Source organism: Crinia signifera, chromosome 6, assembly GCF_055691185.1.
Source record: "Crinia signifera chromosome 6, ASM5569118v1, whole genome shotgun sequence".
NCBI classification, from domain to species: Eukaryota; Metazoa; Chordata; class Amphibia; order Anura; family Myobatrachidae; genus Crinia; species Crinia signifera.
Genome location: NC_139222.1, coordinates 24,305,921 through 24,320,120, shown reverse-complemented (window position 1 = coordinate 24,320,120; position 14,200 = coordinate 24,305,921). Strand labels below are relative to the sequence as shown.

The 14,200-nt window shown below is 47.3% G+C and overlaps 1 protein-coding gene across 7 annotated transcripts in view; it reads left to right on the top strand.

Annotated features, from left to right (window-relative positions):
- LOC146010146 (uncharacterized) overlaps window positions 1–14,200 on the top strand; it is an 85,168-nt gene that overhangs the window by 36,288 nt on the left and 34,680 nt on the right. The window contains exons 1-4 of one of the 7 annotated variants that reach the window (XM_083151096.1): window positions 745–1,089; window positions 2,888–3,040; window positions 6,465–6,656; window positions 7,547–7,670. The exons of the other annotated variants lie outside the window; for them this stretch is intronic. Coding sequence (XP_083007222.1) covers window positions 2,963–3,040; window positions 6,465–6,656; window positions 7,547–7,670 — 394 coding nt within the window. The 5' untranslated portion in view covers window positions 745–1,089; window positions 2,888–2,962. Of the gene's footprint in view, window positions 1–744; window positions 1,090–2,887; window positions 3,041–6,464; window positions 6,657–7,546; window positions 7,671–14,200 lie in introns of those variants that run through there. 7 annotated transcript variants of the gene reach the window in all.

Below are 14,200 nucleotides of genomic sequence, written 5' to 3'. Positions count from 1 at the left end.
CTGTCATGTCACTGATGGGAGGAGAGCACAGGACACCGCGTGTCTCCTTCCCCCTCACTTCCCTGTGACTGGGCCGTCCACCAATCAAAGCTCGCTGGCCGGCTCCTGATTGGCTGCTGGCCCGCGAGCTCTGATTGGCGGATGGCCCAGTCACAAGGATGCACAGTAAGGGGTAGCGTCTGATGGACTGTGAAATAAGGTCCACAATGTAGCAGCCTAAATAAAGAAGTCCATGAAATGCTTACTCATAATTAATCTATTACAAGAACTAGAAGTCCCAACATGTGCACCAGTGTGAAGAACTACAAGTCCCAGCATGCTCATCAGTGTAAAAGGACAGTTCTCAGCATGTACACCTGTGTATAAGAACTACAAGTCCCAGCATGCACACCAGTCTCTGCCTTGCAGCACCACAGCTAGGGCTGGGAGGACTCAGCTGCCTCTCCCTGGTCCCAGTGATAGCACACACCTGGTATTATACTGCAGCCTGTGTGAGTAGAACAGCAGCTCCCCTGTAAGTGCCCTTATGGCTCACACCCAGCAATCACTACTATGCTGTTACTAGCAGTATAATACCTGGGGTCACCTGGTGCCAGCTGCAGCACTCTCCCTCCTGCCTGCCATGCACACCAGGAAGGGATGTTTCCCTGGTAACACAGCTCCTCCCACTCTGCCCCACACAGGAAATACACTTTGGCTACAGCCGCGGGGGAGTCTGGGAGCTGAGTGCATACCACAGGAAAATGGCCGCCGCTGTATGAGAACACGGGGACATCACTGCCGGACTGCTAGAAGAAGTACTTGCCCCTGGGAGAATGCATAGAGAGAGTTGTGTGATGTAAGGTCCCCGGTAGCTGATAGATTCCATACTGTGTACACTAGTAAATCTCCATAGCAACTGTCCCCTGTGTGAGAGAGAGCAGCGGCCATTTTACCGAAGACCAATCCCCGCGTTCAGTGGCGGCAGCATTTCGGCTCAGTCTCTGCTGGGGCAGCGCTGCTGATCTTACCTGAGGCTTCTCATTTCCAGCAGCCACGGTGATTAAGTTACGGGGGACCGAAAGAAGACATTGCTGTATCTGGCAGCAGGTGATGTTATTATACAGTGGGGAGCGGCCGGCCTGTGTTGTCCTGGTATACAGGGGAGCAGCCTGTGGTGTCCTGTTTTACAGGGGGAGCAGCCTGTGGTGTCCTGGTATACAGGGGAGCAGCCTGTGGTGTCCTGTTTTACAGGGGGAGCAGCCTGTGGTGTCCTGTTTTACAGGGGGAGCAGCCTGTGGTGTCCTGTTTTACAGGGGGAGCAGCCTGTGGTGTCCTGGTATACAGGGGGAGCAGCCTGTGGTGTCCTGTTTTACAGGGGGAGCAACCTGTGGTGTCCTGTTTTACAGGGGGAGCAGCCTGTGGTGTCCTGTTTTACAGGGGGAACAGCCTGTGGTGTCCTGTTTTACAGGGGGAACAGCCTGTGGTGTCCTGTTTTACAGGGGGAGCAGCCTGTGGTGTCCTGTTTTACAGGGGGAGCAGCCTGTGGTGTCCTGGTATACAGGGGGAGCAGCCTGTGGTGTCCTGTTTTACAGGGGGAGCAACCTGTGGTGTCCTGTTTTACAGGGGGAGCAGCCTGTGGTGTCCTGTTTTACAGGGGGAACAGCCTGTGGTGTCCTGTTTTACAGGGGGAACAGCCTGTGGTGTCCTGTTTTACAGGGGGAGCAGCCTGTGGTGTCCTGTTTTACAGGGGGAGCAGCCTGTGGTGTCCTGTTTTACAGGGGGAGCAGCCTGTGGTGTCCTGTTCTACAGGGGGAGCAGCCTGTGGTGTCCTGTTTTACAGGGGGAGCAGCCTGTGGTGTCCTGTTTTACAGGGGGAGCAGACTGTGCTGTCCTGTTATACGGGGGGAGCGGCCTGCAGTGTCCTGTTATATGGGGGAGCGGCCTTCGACGTCCTATCGTACAGGAGGAGTGTCCTGTGGTGTTCTATTATATTTATTTTGAGACAACCATTCACTACAATGGACATTGTAACGAGATGGGGGTGAACCCACTGGTATAGGGCAGAGATACAAGCTGCACTCGGAGTCTCAGAATCACTGTGCACAAACTTCAGGTGTTGGTTTAGCGCAACGTTTCGTGTCCCCTTCGTCAGGATAACTGAACATAATGTGAAATAAATAGACAAAGTAACTTACCCCCCACATCCTGCCACTTCCGTCCACACGGTCATACTCATCACTGTGTTTTAGCACGCATCCTTAAAGCATAAGGGAGTTTTTATATTTAGTATGTGGTTGTAGTGATTTCTGCACACGATTTCTAGTGTATGTTTTTATTCTGGCAGATTGTGTACCCTCCGTCTCCATGGGAACCGGACAGCTAGCGCTGGATCATGTCCGCCGGAAGTTGCGGTAGTCACTGAGGGGTAGATTTATTAAGCTCGGTAAAGTGATAAAGTGTCTGGTTTTTATCACCGGCCAATCAGCTCCTACCTGTGAAGTTACAGACTTGGTTTGAAAAATGACAGGTAGGAGCTGATTGGCCGGTGATAAAAAACCAGGCACTTTATCACCACCGAGCTTAATAAATCTACCCCTGAGCGAGCTGACACTGTGCTGCTGGACGGAGTCCCCGTGTGGACAGAAGGGGCAGGATGTGGGGGGTAAGTTACTTTGTCTATTTATTTCACAGTATGTACAGTTATCCTGACGAAGGGGACACGAAACGTTGAGCTAAATCAACACCTGAAGTTTTTGCACAGTGATTCTGAGAATATAGATAGATAGATAGTGTGTGGAAACATAAGAGGCTTCTGTTGGCCTCTGTGTGGATTTATTTTCCCTTTACCTAATATGTTACATGTGTACTGTGTGGTGTTTATTGTGAGTATTATATTTACACCTAGACAACGGAGCAGTGAGGAAACAGAGTGTTTTCTAGACATCACGTGGAGAGGACACACTTCACTGATTCCCAGAGGATGGACAAGGACCAGAGTCACATGACTGAGAGGATACTAAATCTCACCCTGGAGATCATCTACCTGCTGACTGGGGAGGTGAGGGGACCTGGGAGTGTCACTGTGACATCACTTATATCTATAGTAATAATACAGGGACATGACTGGGGAGGTGAGGGGATCTGGGAGCGTCACACTGACATCACTTATATCTATAGTAATAATACAGGGAGGTGAGGTGAGGGGATCTGGGAGTGTCACTGTGACATCACTTATATCTATAGTAATAATACAGGGATGTGACCGGGAAGGTGAGGGGATCTGGGAGCGTCACTGTGACGTCACTTATATCTATAGTAATAATACAGGGATGTGACTGGGGAGGTGAGGGGATCTGGGAGTGTCACTGTGACGTCACTTATATCTATAGTAATAATACAGGGACTTGACTGGGGAGGTGAGGGGATCTGGGAATGTCACTGTGACCTCATATATATCTATAGTAAACATACAGGGACGTGACTGGGGAGGTGAGGGGATCTGGGAGTGTCAGTGATATCACTTATATCTATAGTAATAATACAGGGACATGACTGGGGAGGTGAGGGGATCTGGGAGCGTCACTGTGACATCACTTATATCTATAGTAATAATACAGGGACGTGACTGGGGAGGTGAGGGGATCTGGGAGCGTCACTGTGACATCACTTATATCTATAGTGATAATACAGGGACGTGACTGGGGAGGTGAGGGGATCTGGGAATGTCACTGTGACCTCATATATATCTATAGTAATAATACAGGGAGGTGACTGGGGAGGTGAGGGGACCTGGGAGTGTCACTGTGACATCACTTATATCTATAGTAATAATACAGGGACGTGACTGGGGAGGTGAGGGGATCTGCGAGTGTCAATGTGACATCACTTATATCTATAGTAATAATACAGGGATGTGACGGGGAGGTGAGGGGATCTGGGAGCGTCACTGTGACATCACTTATATCTATAGTAATAATACAGGGACGTGACTGGGGAGGTGAGGGGATCTGGGAGCATCACTGTGACATCACTTATATCTATAGTAATAATACAGGGACGTGACTGGGGAGGTGAGGGGATCTGGGAGCGTCACAGTGACATCACTTATATCTATAGTAATAATACAGGGACGTGACTGGAGAGGGGATCTGCGAGTGTCAATGTGACATCACTTATATCTATAGTAATAATACAGGGATGTGACTGAGGAGGTGAGGGGATCTGGGAGCGTCACTGTGACATCACCTATATCTATAGTAATAATACAGGGACATGACTGGGGAGGTGAGGGGATCTGGAAGTGTCACTGTGACATCACATATCTATAGTAATAATACAGGGACGTGACTGGGGAGGTGAGGGGATCTGGGAGCATCACTGTGACATCACTTATATCTATAGTAATAATACAGGGACGTGACTGGGGAGGTGAGGGGATCTGGGAGCGTCACTGTGACATCACTTATATCTATAGTAATAATACAGGGACGTGACTGGGGAGGTGAGGGGATCTGGGAGTGTTACTGTGACATCATGTATATCTATAGTAATAATACAGGGACGTGACTGGGGAGGTGAGGGGATCTGCGAGTGTCAATGTGACATCACTTATATCTATAGTAATAATACAGGGACATGACTGGGGAGGTGAGGGGATCTGGGAGCGTCACTTATATATATATAGTAATAATACAGGGACATGACTGGAGAGGTGAGGGGATCTGGGAGCGTCACTGTGACATCACATATCTATAGTAATAATACAGGGACGTGACTGGGGAGGTGAGGGGATCTGGGAGCATCACTGTGACATCACTTATATCTATAGTAATAATACAGGGACGTGACTGGGGAGGTGAGGGGATCTGGGAGCGTCACTGTGACATCACTTATATCTATAGTAATAATACAGGGACGTGACTGGGGAGGTGAGGGGATCTGGGAGTGTTACTGTGACATCATGTATATCTATAGTAATAATACAGGGACGTGACTGGGGAGGTGAGGGGATCTGCGAGTGTCAATGTGACATCACTTATATCTATAGTAATAATACAGGGACATGACTGGGGAGGTGAGGGGATCTGGGAGCGTCACAGTGACATAAGTTATATCTATAGTAATAATACAGGGACGTGACTGGGGAGGTGAGGGGATCTGGGAGTGTCACTGTGACATAAGTTATATCTATAGTAATAATACAGGGACGTGACTGGGGAGGTGAGGGGATCTGGGAGTGTCACTGTGACATCACTTATATCTATAGTAATAATACAGGGCCATGACTGGGGAGGTGAGGGGATCTGGGAGCGTCACTGTGACATCACTTATATCTATAGTAATAATACAGGGACGTGACTGGGGAGGTGAGGGGATCTGGGAGCGTCACTGTGACATCACTTATATCTATAGTAATAATACAGGGACGTGACTGGAGAGGTGAGGGGATCTGCGAGTGTCAATGTGACATCACTTATATCTATAGTAATAATACAGGGACGTGACTGGGGAGGTGAGGGGATCTGGGAGCGTCACTGTGACGTCACATATATCTATAGTAATAATACAGGGACGTGACTGGGGAGGTGAGGGGATCTGGGAGCGTCACTGTGACGTCACATATATCTATAGTAATAATACAGGGATATGACTGGGGAGGTGAGGGGATCTGCGAGTGTCAATGTGACATCACTTATATCTATAGTAATAATACAGGGACGTGACTGAGGAGGTGAGGGGATCTGGGAGCGTCACTGTGACATCACTTATATCTATAGTAATAATACAGGGACATGACTGGGGAGGTGAGGGGATCTGGGAGCGTCACTGTGACATCACTTATATCTATAGTAATAATACAGGGACGTGACCGGGGAGGTGAGGGGATCTGGGAGCGTCACAGTGACATCACTTATATCTATAGTAATAATACAGGGACGTGACTGGAGAGGGGATCTGCGAGTGTCAATGTGACATCACTTATATCTATAGTAATAATACAGGGACGTGACTGAGGAGGTGAGGGGATCTGGGAGCGTCACAGTGACATCACGTATATCTATAGTAATAATACAGGGACGTGACTGGGGAGGTGAGGGGATCTGGGAGCGTCACAGTGACATCATGTATATCTATAGTAATAATACAGGGACGTGACTGGGGAGGTGAGGGGATCTGGGAGTGTCACTGACGTCACTTATATCTATAGTAATAATACAGGGACGTGACTGGGGAGGTGAGGGGATCTGGGAGTGTCACTGTGACATCACTTATATCTATAGTAATAATACAGGGACGTGACTGGGGAGGTGAGGGGATCTGGGAGCGTCACTGTGACATCACTTATATCTATAGTAATAATACAGGGACGTGACTGGGGAGGTGAGGGGATCTGGGAGTGGCACTGTGACATCACTTCCAGTAATAATAAAGGGTCATGACTGGGAGTGTATGCAGTGATAATGTATTTTTCTAATACACAGGGTTACACAGTAGTGAAGAAGACATCCGGTGATCACAAGACACCCAGTAGCCATCACTGTGTGTCAGAAGGACCGAAAAGGACCCAGAGCCCCATCAAAATGCCCCCACCTCACACACTGATACATGGGAGAGACAGTGAGCAGAAGATCCTAGAACTCACCAACAAGATCATCCAGCTGCTGACTGGAGAGGTGACTGCTGGGAATGGGGAGAATTATACAGTAACCCCGGGGGATGTGACCGGAGAGGTGACTGCTGAGAATGGGACATTATACAGTAACACCGGGGGATGTGACCGGAGAGGTGACTGCTGAGAATGGGGCATTATACAGTAACACCGGGGATGTGACTGAAGAGGTGACTGCTGGGAATGGGGCATTATACAGTAACACTGGGGGAACTGTCCGGAGAGGTGACTGCTGGAAATGGGGCATTATACAGTAACATTGGGGGATGTGACCGGAGAGGTGACTGCTGGGAATGGGGCATTATACAGTAACCCCGGGGATGTGACCGGAGAGATGACTGCTGGGAATGGTTCATTATACAGTAACACCGGGGGATGTGACCGGAGAGATGACTGCTGGGAATGGGGCGTTATACAGTAACACCGGGGATGTGACCGGAGAGGTGACTGCTGGGAATGGGGCGTTATACAGTAACACCGGGGATGTGACCGGAGAGGTGACTGCTGGGAATGGGGCATTATACAGTAACACCGGGTATGTGACCGGAGAGGTGACTGCTGGGAATGGGGCATTATACAGTAACACCGGGGGATGTGACCGGAGAGGTGACTGCTGGGAATGGGACATTATATAGTAATATTGGGGGATGTGACCGGAGAGGTGACTGCTGGGAATGGGGCATTATACAGTAACACCGGGGGGATGTGACTGGAGAGGTGACTGCTGGGAATGGGACATTATACAGTAACACCGGGGGATGTGACCGGAGAGGTGACTGCTGGGAATGGGGCATTATAAAGTAACATGGGGGGAGGTGGCTGCTGGGAATGGGACATTATACAGTACCATCGGGGGATGTTTCTGTGTGATGATTGTATTGTTGTGTTTGTCAGGTTCCAATAAGGTGTCAGGATGTTACTGTATGTCTCTCCATGGAGGAGGGGGAGTATATAGAGGAACACAAGGGTCTGTACAAGGACGTGATGATGGAGAGTCACCAGCCCCTCACATCACTGGGTAAGAAGAGATTTACTTTTCTTGTACATGGTTGAGCAGGTATGGGGGCCCTCTGTATACACACATCATCTGCTAATCACACATGTACAATAGAAACATAGAATTTGACGGCAGATGAGAACCATTTGGCCCATCGAGTCTGCCCCTTTTTTATCCTTTAGATAACCTCAACCCTTTTTGATCCTTATTTCTTTGTAAGGATATTCATATGCCTAACCCAAGCATGTTTAAATTGTTCTACTGTTTTAGCCTCTGCCACCTCTGATGGGAGGCTATTCCACTTATCCACTACCCTTTCTGTGAAGTAATTATTTCTAACATTTCCCCTGAACCTACCTCCCTCCAGTTTCGGTGCATGTCCTCGTGTTCTATTACTTCTTTTCCTTTGAAGAAAATTTCCCTCCTGTACTATGTTAAAACCCTTGATATATTTGAAGATTTCTATCATGTCTCCCTTTCCCTTCTCTGCTCCAAACTATACATGTTAAGATCTTTTAGTCTATCCAGGTAAGTTTTGTGATGTAGGCCATGCACCATTTTAGTTGCCCTTCTTTGTACACTCTCCAATGTATTTATATCCTTCTGAAGATATGGCCTCCAGAACTGGACACAGTATTCCAGATGAGGCCGTACCAATGACCTATAAAGTGGCATTATTACGTCTTTTTTTCCGCTACTGATTCCTCTCCCTATGCAACCAAGCATCTGACTAGCCTTCCTCATTGCTTTGTTACATTGCTTTCCAGCCTTTAAGTCACTTGAAATAGTGGCTCCTAGATCCCTTTCCTCCTCAGTAGTTTCCATTATAGTACCCTTGATACTATATTGAGCTTTTGGGTTTTTCGAGTCCCAAGTGCATAATTTTGCATTTTTTGGCATTAAACTGTAGTTGCCATGCTCTTGACCAATTCTCAAGTTTACCTAGATCATCAGTCATTTCATTTACCCCTCCTGGTGCATATCTTTGTGTCATCTGCATAAAGGCATACTTTCTTCTTCATACTTCATGGCAGCCATTACATTGGGTTCATCTCTCTCTCTCCCAATTAGACAGGTAGTTGTTTCCCCCAGGATCTAACTCCTCCTCTTCCATATCCTATATAGCTGAGCACCTCCCTCTTATCCGTAGTCTTTTTCCTGTCTCCTCTATCTGTAAGCAGGTAGTTAGATTAGTGTTAGTATAGGAGAAATTTCAGTATGCTGCTGAAACCTGGGCAGCATTGGGATGGCGGTGCCTTACCCTTTTTTTATGGATCCGGGCCGGCGGCATGGATCTTTCTTCCCCCCCCCCCCCTTCCTGGGTATGCTATGGGGATTGGCGGTGCCTTACCCTTTTTTTATGGATCCGGGCCGGCGGCATGGATCTTTCTTTACCCCCCCTCCCTTCCCGGGTATGCTATGGGGATTGGCGGTGCTTTACCCTAGGAAAGAATGCCAGTCAGGCAATCAGTATTGCATACTGACTCACCCACGGTGCGTGGCCGGCGGCGTTGCTCTGTGTCCGGCCTGCACATGTCTGTCTCCAGCGGTGGGTCCCGGAGCTATGGAAACAAGGGGGGGAGGCAGCATCAGCGTCTCTGGCATGGTCACTGCTCCCGGCGGTGTCTTGTAATGCTTCCGCGTAGCCAGCGCCGGAGGAAGGTTACTCGCACTTCCGGCGCGCCTACACGCGGTCTGCGTTCCATTAGCAGGCCGCGTGCGTTCCAAATATCGGAAGTGGCTGTATTTCTAGCGCCTGGCCGGTGTAATAGGCGCTGCTGGTTCTGTTTATTGCTCTAGGTGAACTAGCGCTGCCACAACATGGAGGATGCCTCTCCTAAGCAAACTGTACCGCTGCCCAGGTAAGTCCTCTCTGAGGATTTGTTCATTATTTTTTGCTGAGGTGGAAAATATAGTTAGTGTATCTTCTTTCTATTGTAGTGTGCCTTTGGTTGCCAAAAAGAAAGTTGGCAAGAAAAAGGCTAATAAGAGTTGCCCAGCATGTGACAAATCATTTGTTGGTGAAGATGTTTTGAGTGCCTTAAGAAGAAAGAGTCGGGGTCTTCTGTGTCTTCTCCAATTTCTAATTTGATGGATTGGGTGAAAAATAACTTTGTAACTAAAGAAGAGTTCACTAGTAGCAAAAGGTCTAGATCACAGACCAATTCAGACAGAGATGACGATTGTGGATCAGCTGTTGTTTGTGCTGATGATAATGCCTCAGTTGATTCCAGTGCTGAGTCAGGAGAAGTTATTGATGACGAGCGTTTATTTAACCTGGAATTAGTTGAAGTGGTTTTGAAGAACCTCTATAAAACTCTGAATTACAAACAAGCGGTGAAAACAGAGTTTGATGCCTTATTTGAGGACAGATCAAAGAACGGCAGATGTTTTCCAGGGCATAAGGTCGTTAAGGACATATTAACGAAAGAGTGGAGTAATGTGGATAAAAGAGTCGGGTCTTTCAAAAGAATCGAGAAAATGTTTCCCATTGAGAATGAGGACTTTTTAAAATGGTGTGGCATTCCTAAGATTGAAGCGGCCGTTTCTGAAGTCACTACACGTACAACCATACCGTTAGAGGACTGGGTGTCCGTTAAGGATGCAATAGAGAAAAGAATAGAGAGTGCATTAAAGAGGTTACATATTTCGACATCTGTTTCCATGAAGTCTGGAGTAGCCATAGCATCTCCTTCTAGGGCGCTGAGAATTTGGTGTGCTTCATTGCAGGATGACCTGCAAGACAGAACCTCACGTGAACAGATTAGTAAAAATCTTGCACAGGTCCAACTTGCTGTGGACTATATCTGTGAAGCGTCATTGGATGTATCTGTCTTTTCTGCTAAATCCTTGACATCAGGTGTAGTGGCCAGAAGGCCTGTGGCTAAGATCATGGGCGGCTGATTCCCATTCCAAAAATAAATTAGCAACGCTTCCATGTGAAGGTGCCTTTCTGTTCGGAAGCAAGCTGGTTCAGATGATTCGGAGGATGTCGGGCCGGCAAATCCGAAAGGCTGCCTCAGGACAGAAGGGGCAAGTTTCCTTCTTATTCTGGTAGGCAGTCATACAGACCAGCCAGGTCATATAGGCCTGGTAGGCCGTTTTGTGACCGATATGCCTCAGGTACGACCCGGGCATTTTTTCGCCAGTCCATCAAGAAAAGAGGCGAAAGTTTGGGACTAGTCAGAAACAGGGACGCTGTGTGTCCCGTGGAACAAATCCCAGTGGCAGGAAGGCTCCTAGAGTTTGCTCCTGTCTGGGATCGGACCATCCGGGACAGATGGGTTTTAGAGGTGGTTACCACGGGATACCGTTTGGAGTTTATTTCAAGGCCAAGGTTGGCAAGGTTTTTAAGTTCCAGAATTCCTCTGTCAAAAGCAGAAAAGGAAACAAAAGATCATGAAATGGGCATACTTAGACAATATCTTGATTGCAGCTCAGTCAGAAGACGAGATAATTGCGGCAAGGGATTATACCATCAAATTCCTTCAAGACCACGGATGGTTGGTCAATTGGGAAAAAAGTAGGCTCATTCCTTCTCAAAAAATTCAGTTCCTGATAGACACAGGGTCATTCCAAATATCTTTGTCAGAAAAAAGATGCGAGAAAATTCAGCAGATGATTTCGGTAGTTTACAGCAATCCTCGAGTATCTATAAGGATGGCAATGAGTCTACTAGGTATGATGGCTTCTGCGGTAGATGTTTCTCCATGGGCAAGATGGAGAATGAGGCCGTTGCAATGGTTTCTACTTAAGTACACCAGGAATCACATATCGCTGGATCAGAAAAGAAAGATTCCAGACGCAATAAAAGAATCTCTTGCATGGTGGGAGTATGAGTTACTGAAAGAAAATTATCACTAGAGAGTCCAAGGTATGAAGTGATTACCACGGATGCCAGCGCCACAGGTTGGAGGGCGCACGGCCTAGGAGAAACATGCCAGGGAAGATGGTCACCTCAAGAAAAAGAGCTATCATCCAACCACAGAGAGTTGAGATCAGTTTGGCAAGCGATAACATCGCAGAAAACATCAAAGGGGCTCACGTTTGCGTTTTCTCAGACAACGCTACAACTGTCTCTTATATCAATCGACAGGGGGGAACAAGGAGTCATATATTGATAGAAGAAGTAAAGAGCATAATGACGTGGGCTGATGTAAATTTCCAGTCAATATCAGCATTGCATGTTCCAGGAGAAGAAAAGAAAGTAGCAGATTTCTTGAGTCGCAATATGTTAATTCCAGGCGAATGGGAGTTGAAGGAGTCGGTGTTCCAACTGATAGTAGATCATTTCGGTCGACCAGAGATAGACGTCAAGAGAAGTGTCAAGTGATAATAGTCCTGCCATTCTGGCCCAGAAGGGCCTTGGTTCCCGATGTTGGAGAGTATGGCGGTAGCGGAGCCCTTGTTCCTGCCAGTATCAGTGGACCTTCTCTCTCATGGCCCGGTCAGATGTCAAGAACCTCAGAAGTTATCATTGACGGCGTGGAAATTGAAAGGCAACAATTGAAGGAGAAGAATCTGGCTCCTGAGGTGATTGAAATACTTCTTCAAGCTAGAAAGAAGCCATCTACTACAGAGTCTGGAGAATATTTGCGAAGTGGTCTAAAGACAAATTTAAATTTCCCAAAGCAAACACATCACATGATCTGCAATTCCTATGTGACGGCTTCAACAAGGGGTTAGCAGTGTCCACGCTGAAAGTGCATATTTCGGATTTAAGTATATTATTGGACTGAAAACTTGGTGAGCATAGTCTGGTAAAGAGATTTTGCCAAACTATTAAAATAATTCGTCCAAGAATTAGGTCTATGGTTCCCCAATGGGACATTAATTTAGTCCTGAACGGTCTCATGTTGGTGCCATTTGAGCCATTAGATAGAGCCAATCTTTGACATGGAAAGTAGCCTTCCTAGTGGCTATCGCATCGGCCAGAAGAGTTGGTGAACTTCAAGCCTTGTGTATTCAAGACCAATATCTGAAGATATTTCCGGACAGAGTGGTCCTTAGGACCAAACACTCCTTCCTGCCCAAGGTAATATCATCATTCCATCTGAATCAGGAAATCGTATTACCATGCTTCTATCCGAATCCGTCAAGTAAGAAGGAAGAAAATCTACACACCTTAGATGTGGTTAGAGCCATCAAAATTTATCTAGACAGGTCTGCAGCTTTCAGACAGACAGAACATTTATTTGTGATTCCGCAGGGTGCGAAGAAAGGATTCGTCCCAGCAAAACAAACAATTTCAAGTTGGCTTAGAGAAGTTATTTCTTTTTCCTACAAGAAAGTAGGCCGTCCAGTACCTGAGGGTATTAAAGCACACTCAACAAGGGCAATGTCGGTTTCATGGGCGAGAGAGGCGAATGTGTCAGCCAGAGAGATATGCCAAGCAGCCACCTGGTCCTCTCTACACACGTTTTCCAAGCATTACGCCCTGGATGTGGCGGAAGTGCGGTTTAGAGGTGAAGTTTTGAGACAAGCGTTGGCATGAGGTATTGTATAACCCTCCCTGCTGCTTTGGTACATCCCAATGTAATGGCTGCCATGAAGTATGAAGGAGAAAGCAAGGATTATACTCACGATAATACCTTTTCTTCGGAGTACTTCATGGCAGCCTATATTTTTTAGCCCTCCCGGTTTGTGTTTTTTCCCTAAGATCTGGGCGGAGACATTCAAAGACTAAGGATAAGAGGGAGGTGCTCAGCTCTATAGGGAGAGGAAGAGGAGGAGCTAGATCCTGGGGGGAAAAAACTACCTGTCTAATTGGGAGAGAGAGAGAGGGATGAACCCAATGTAATGGCTGCCATGAAGTACTCCCAAGAAAAGGTATTATCGTGAGTATAATCCTTGCTTTCCCTTCAATACCATTTGCAATGTCACTAACAAAGATATTAAAGAGCACCGGTCCAAGTACAGATCCCTGGGGTACTCCACTGGCATCCATAGAATGCACTCCATTTACTACAACTGTCTGTTTCCTATCCTGCAACCAGGTTCTTATCCATTTAATTGTTTTATAATCCAATCCCACACTTTCAAGTTTATTTAGCAGCCTGCGATGTGGGACAGTGTCAAATGCCTTACTAAAGTCTAGATATGCCACATCTACAGCCCCACCCCCCCCTTCATCTATTATTTTGGTCACGGAGTCAAAAAAGTCGGTACTTGTTTCCTAGAATGGCGCCCAGATTTTTGTACGGCACCGTAGGAAATTCGCATCGCATGGGCCATTATAATGTAATTTTTTCAAAGCTCTTTGCGATTTTATAGGGTGTGCGATGCCATTACATTAGGTATACAATAATATGATTGTATGTCCTAAAAAATAGGTTTTACGCAACCACCCCCACTATCCACGCCACCCCGAAGCGTGGCGAGCGCAGCGGAACGCGTCCTCCGACTTTTTCATACCCCCCACTATCCACGTCGGCGTGGAGTGGATTTTATATAGTGTGGCGAGCGCAGCGAGGCGAGCGGACTCGGATTACTTTACATGTATTCCGCTGCCCCTTGCTGGGCTCGCTGCGCTCGCTACTCTTCGGGCTCGC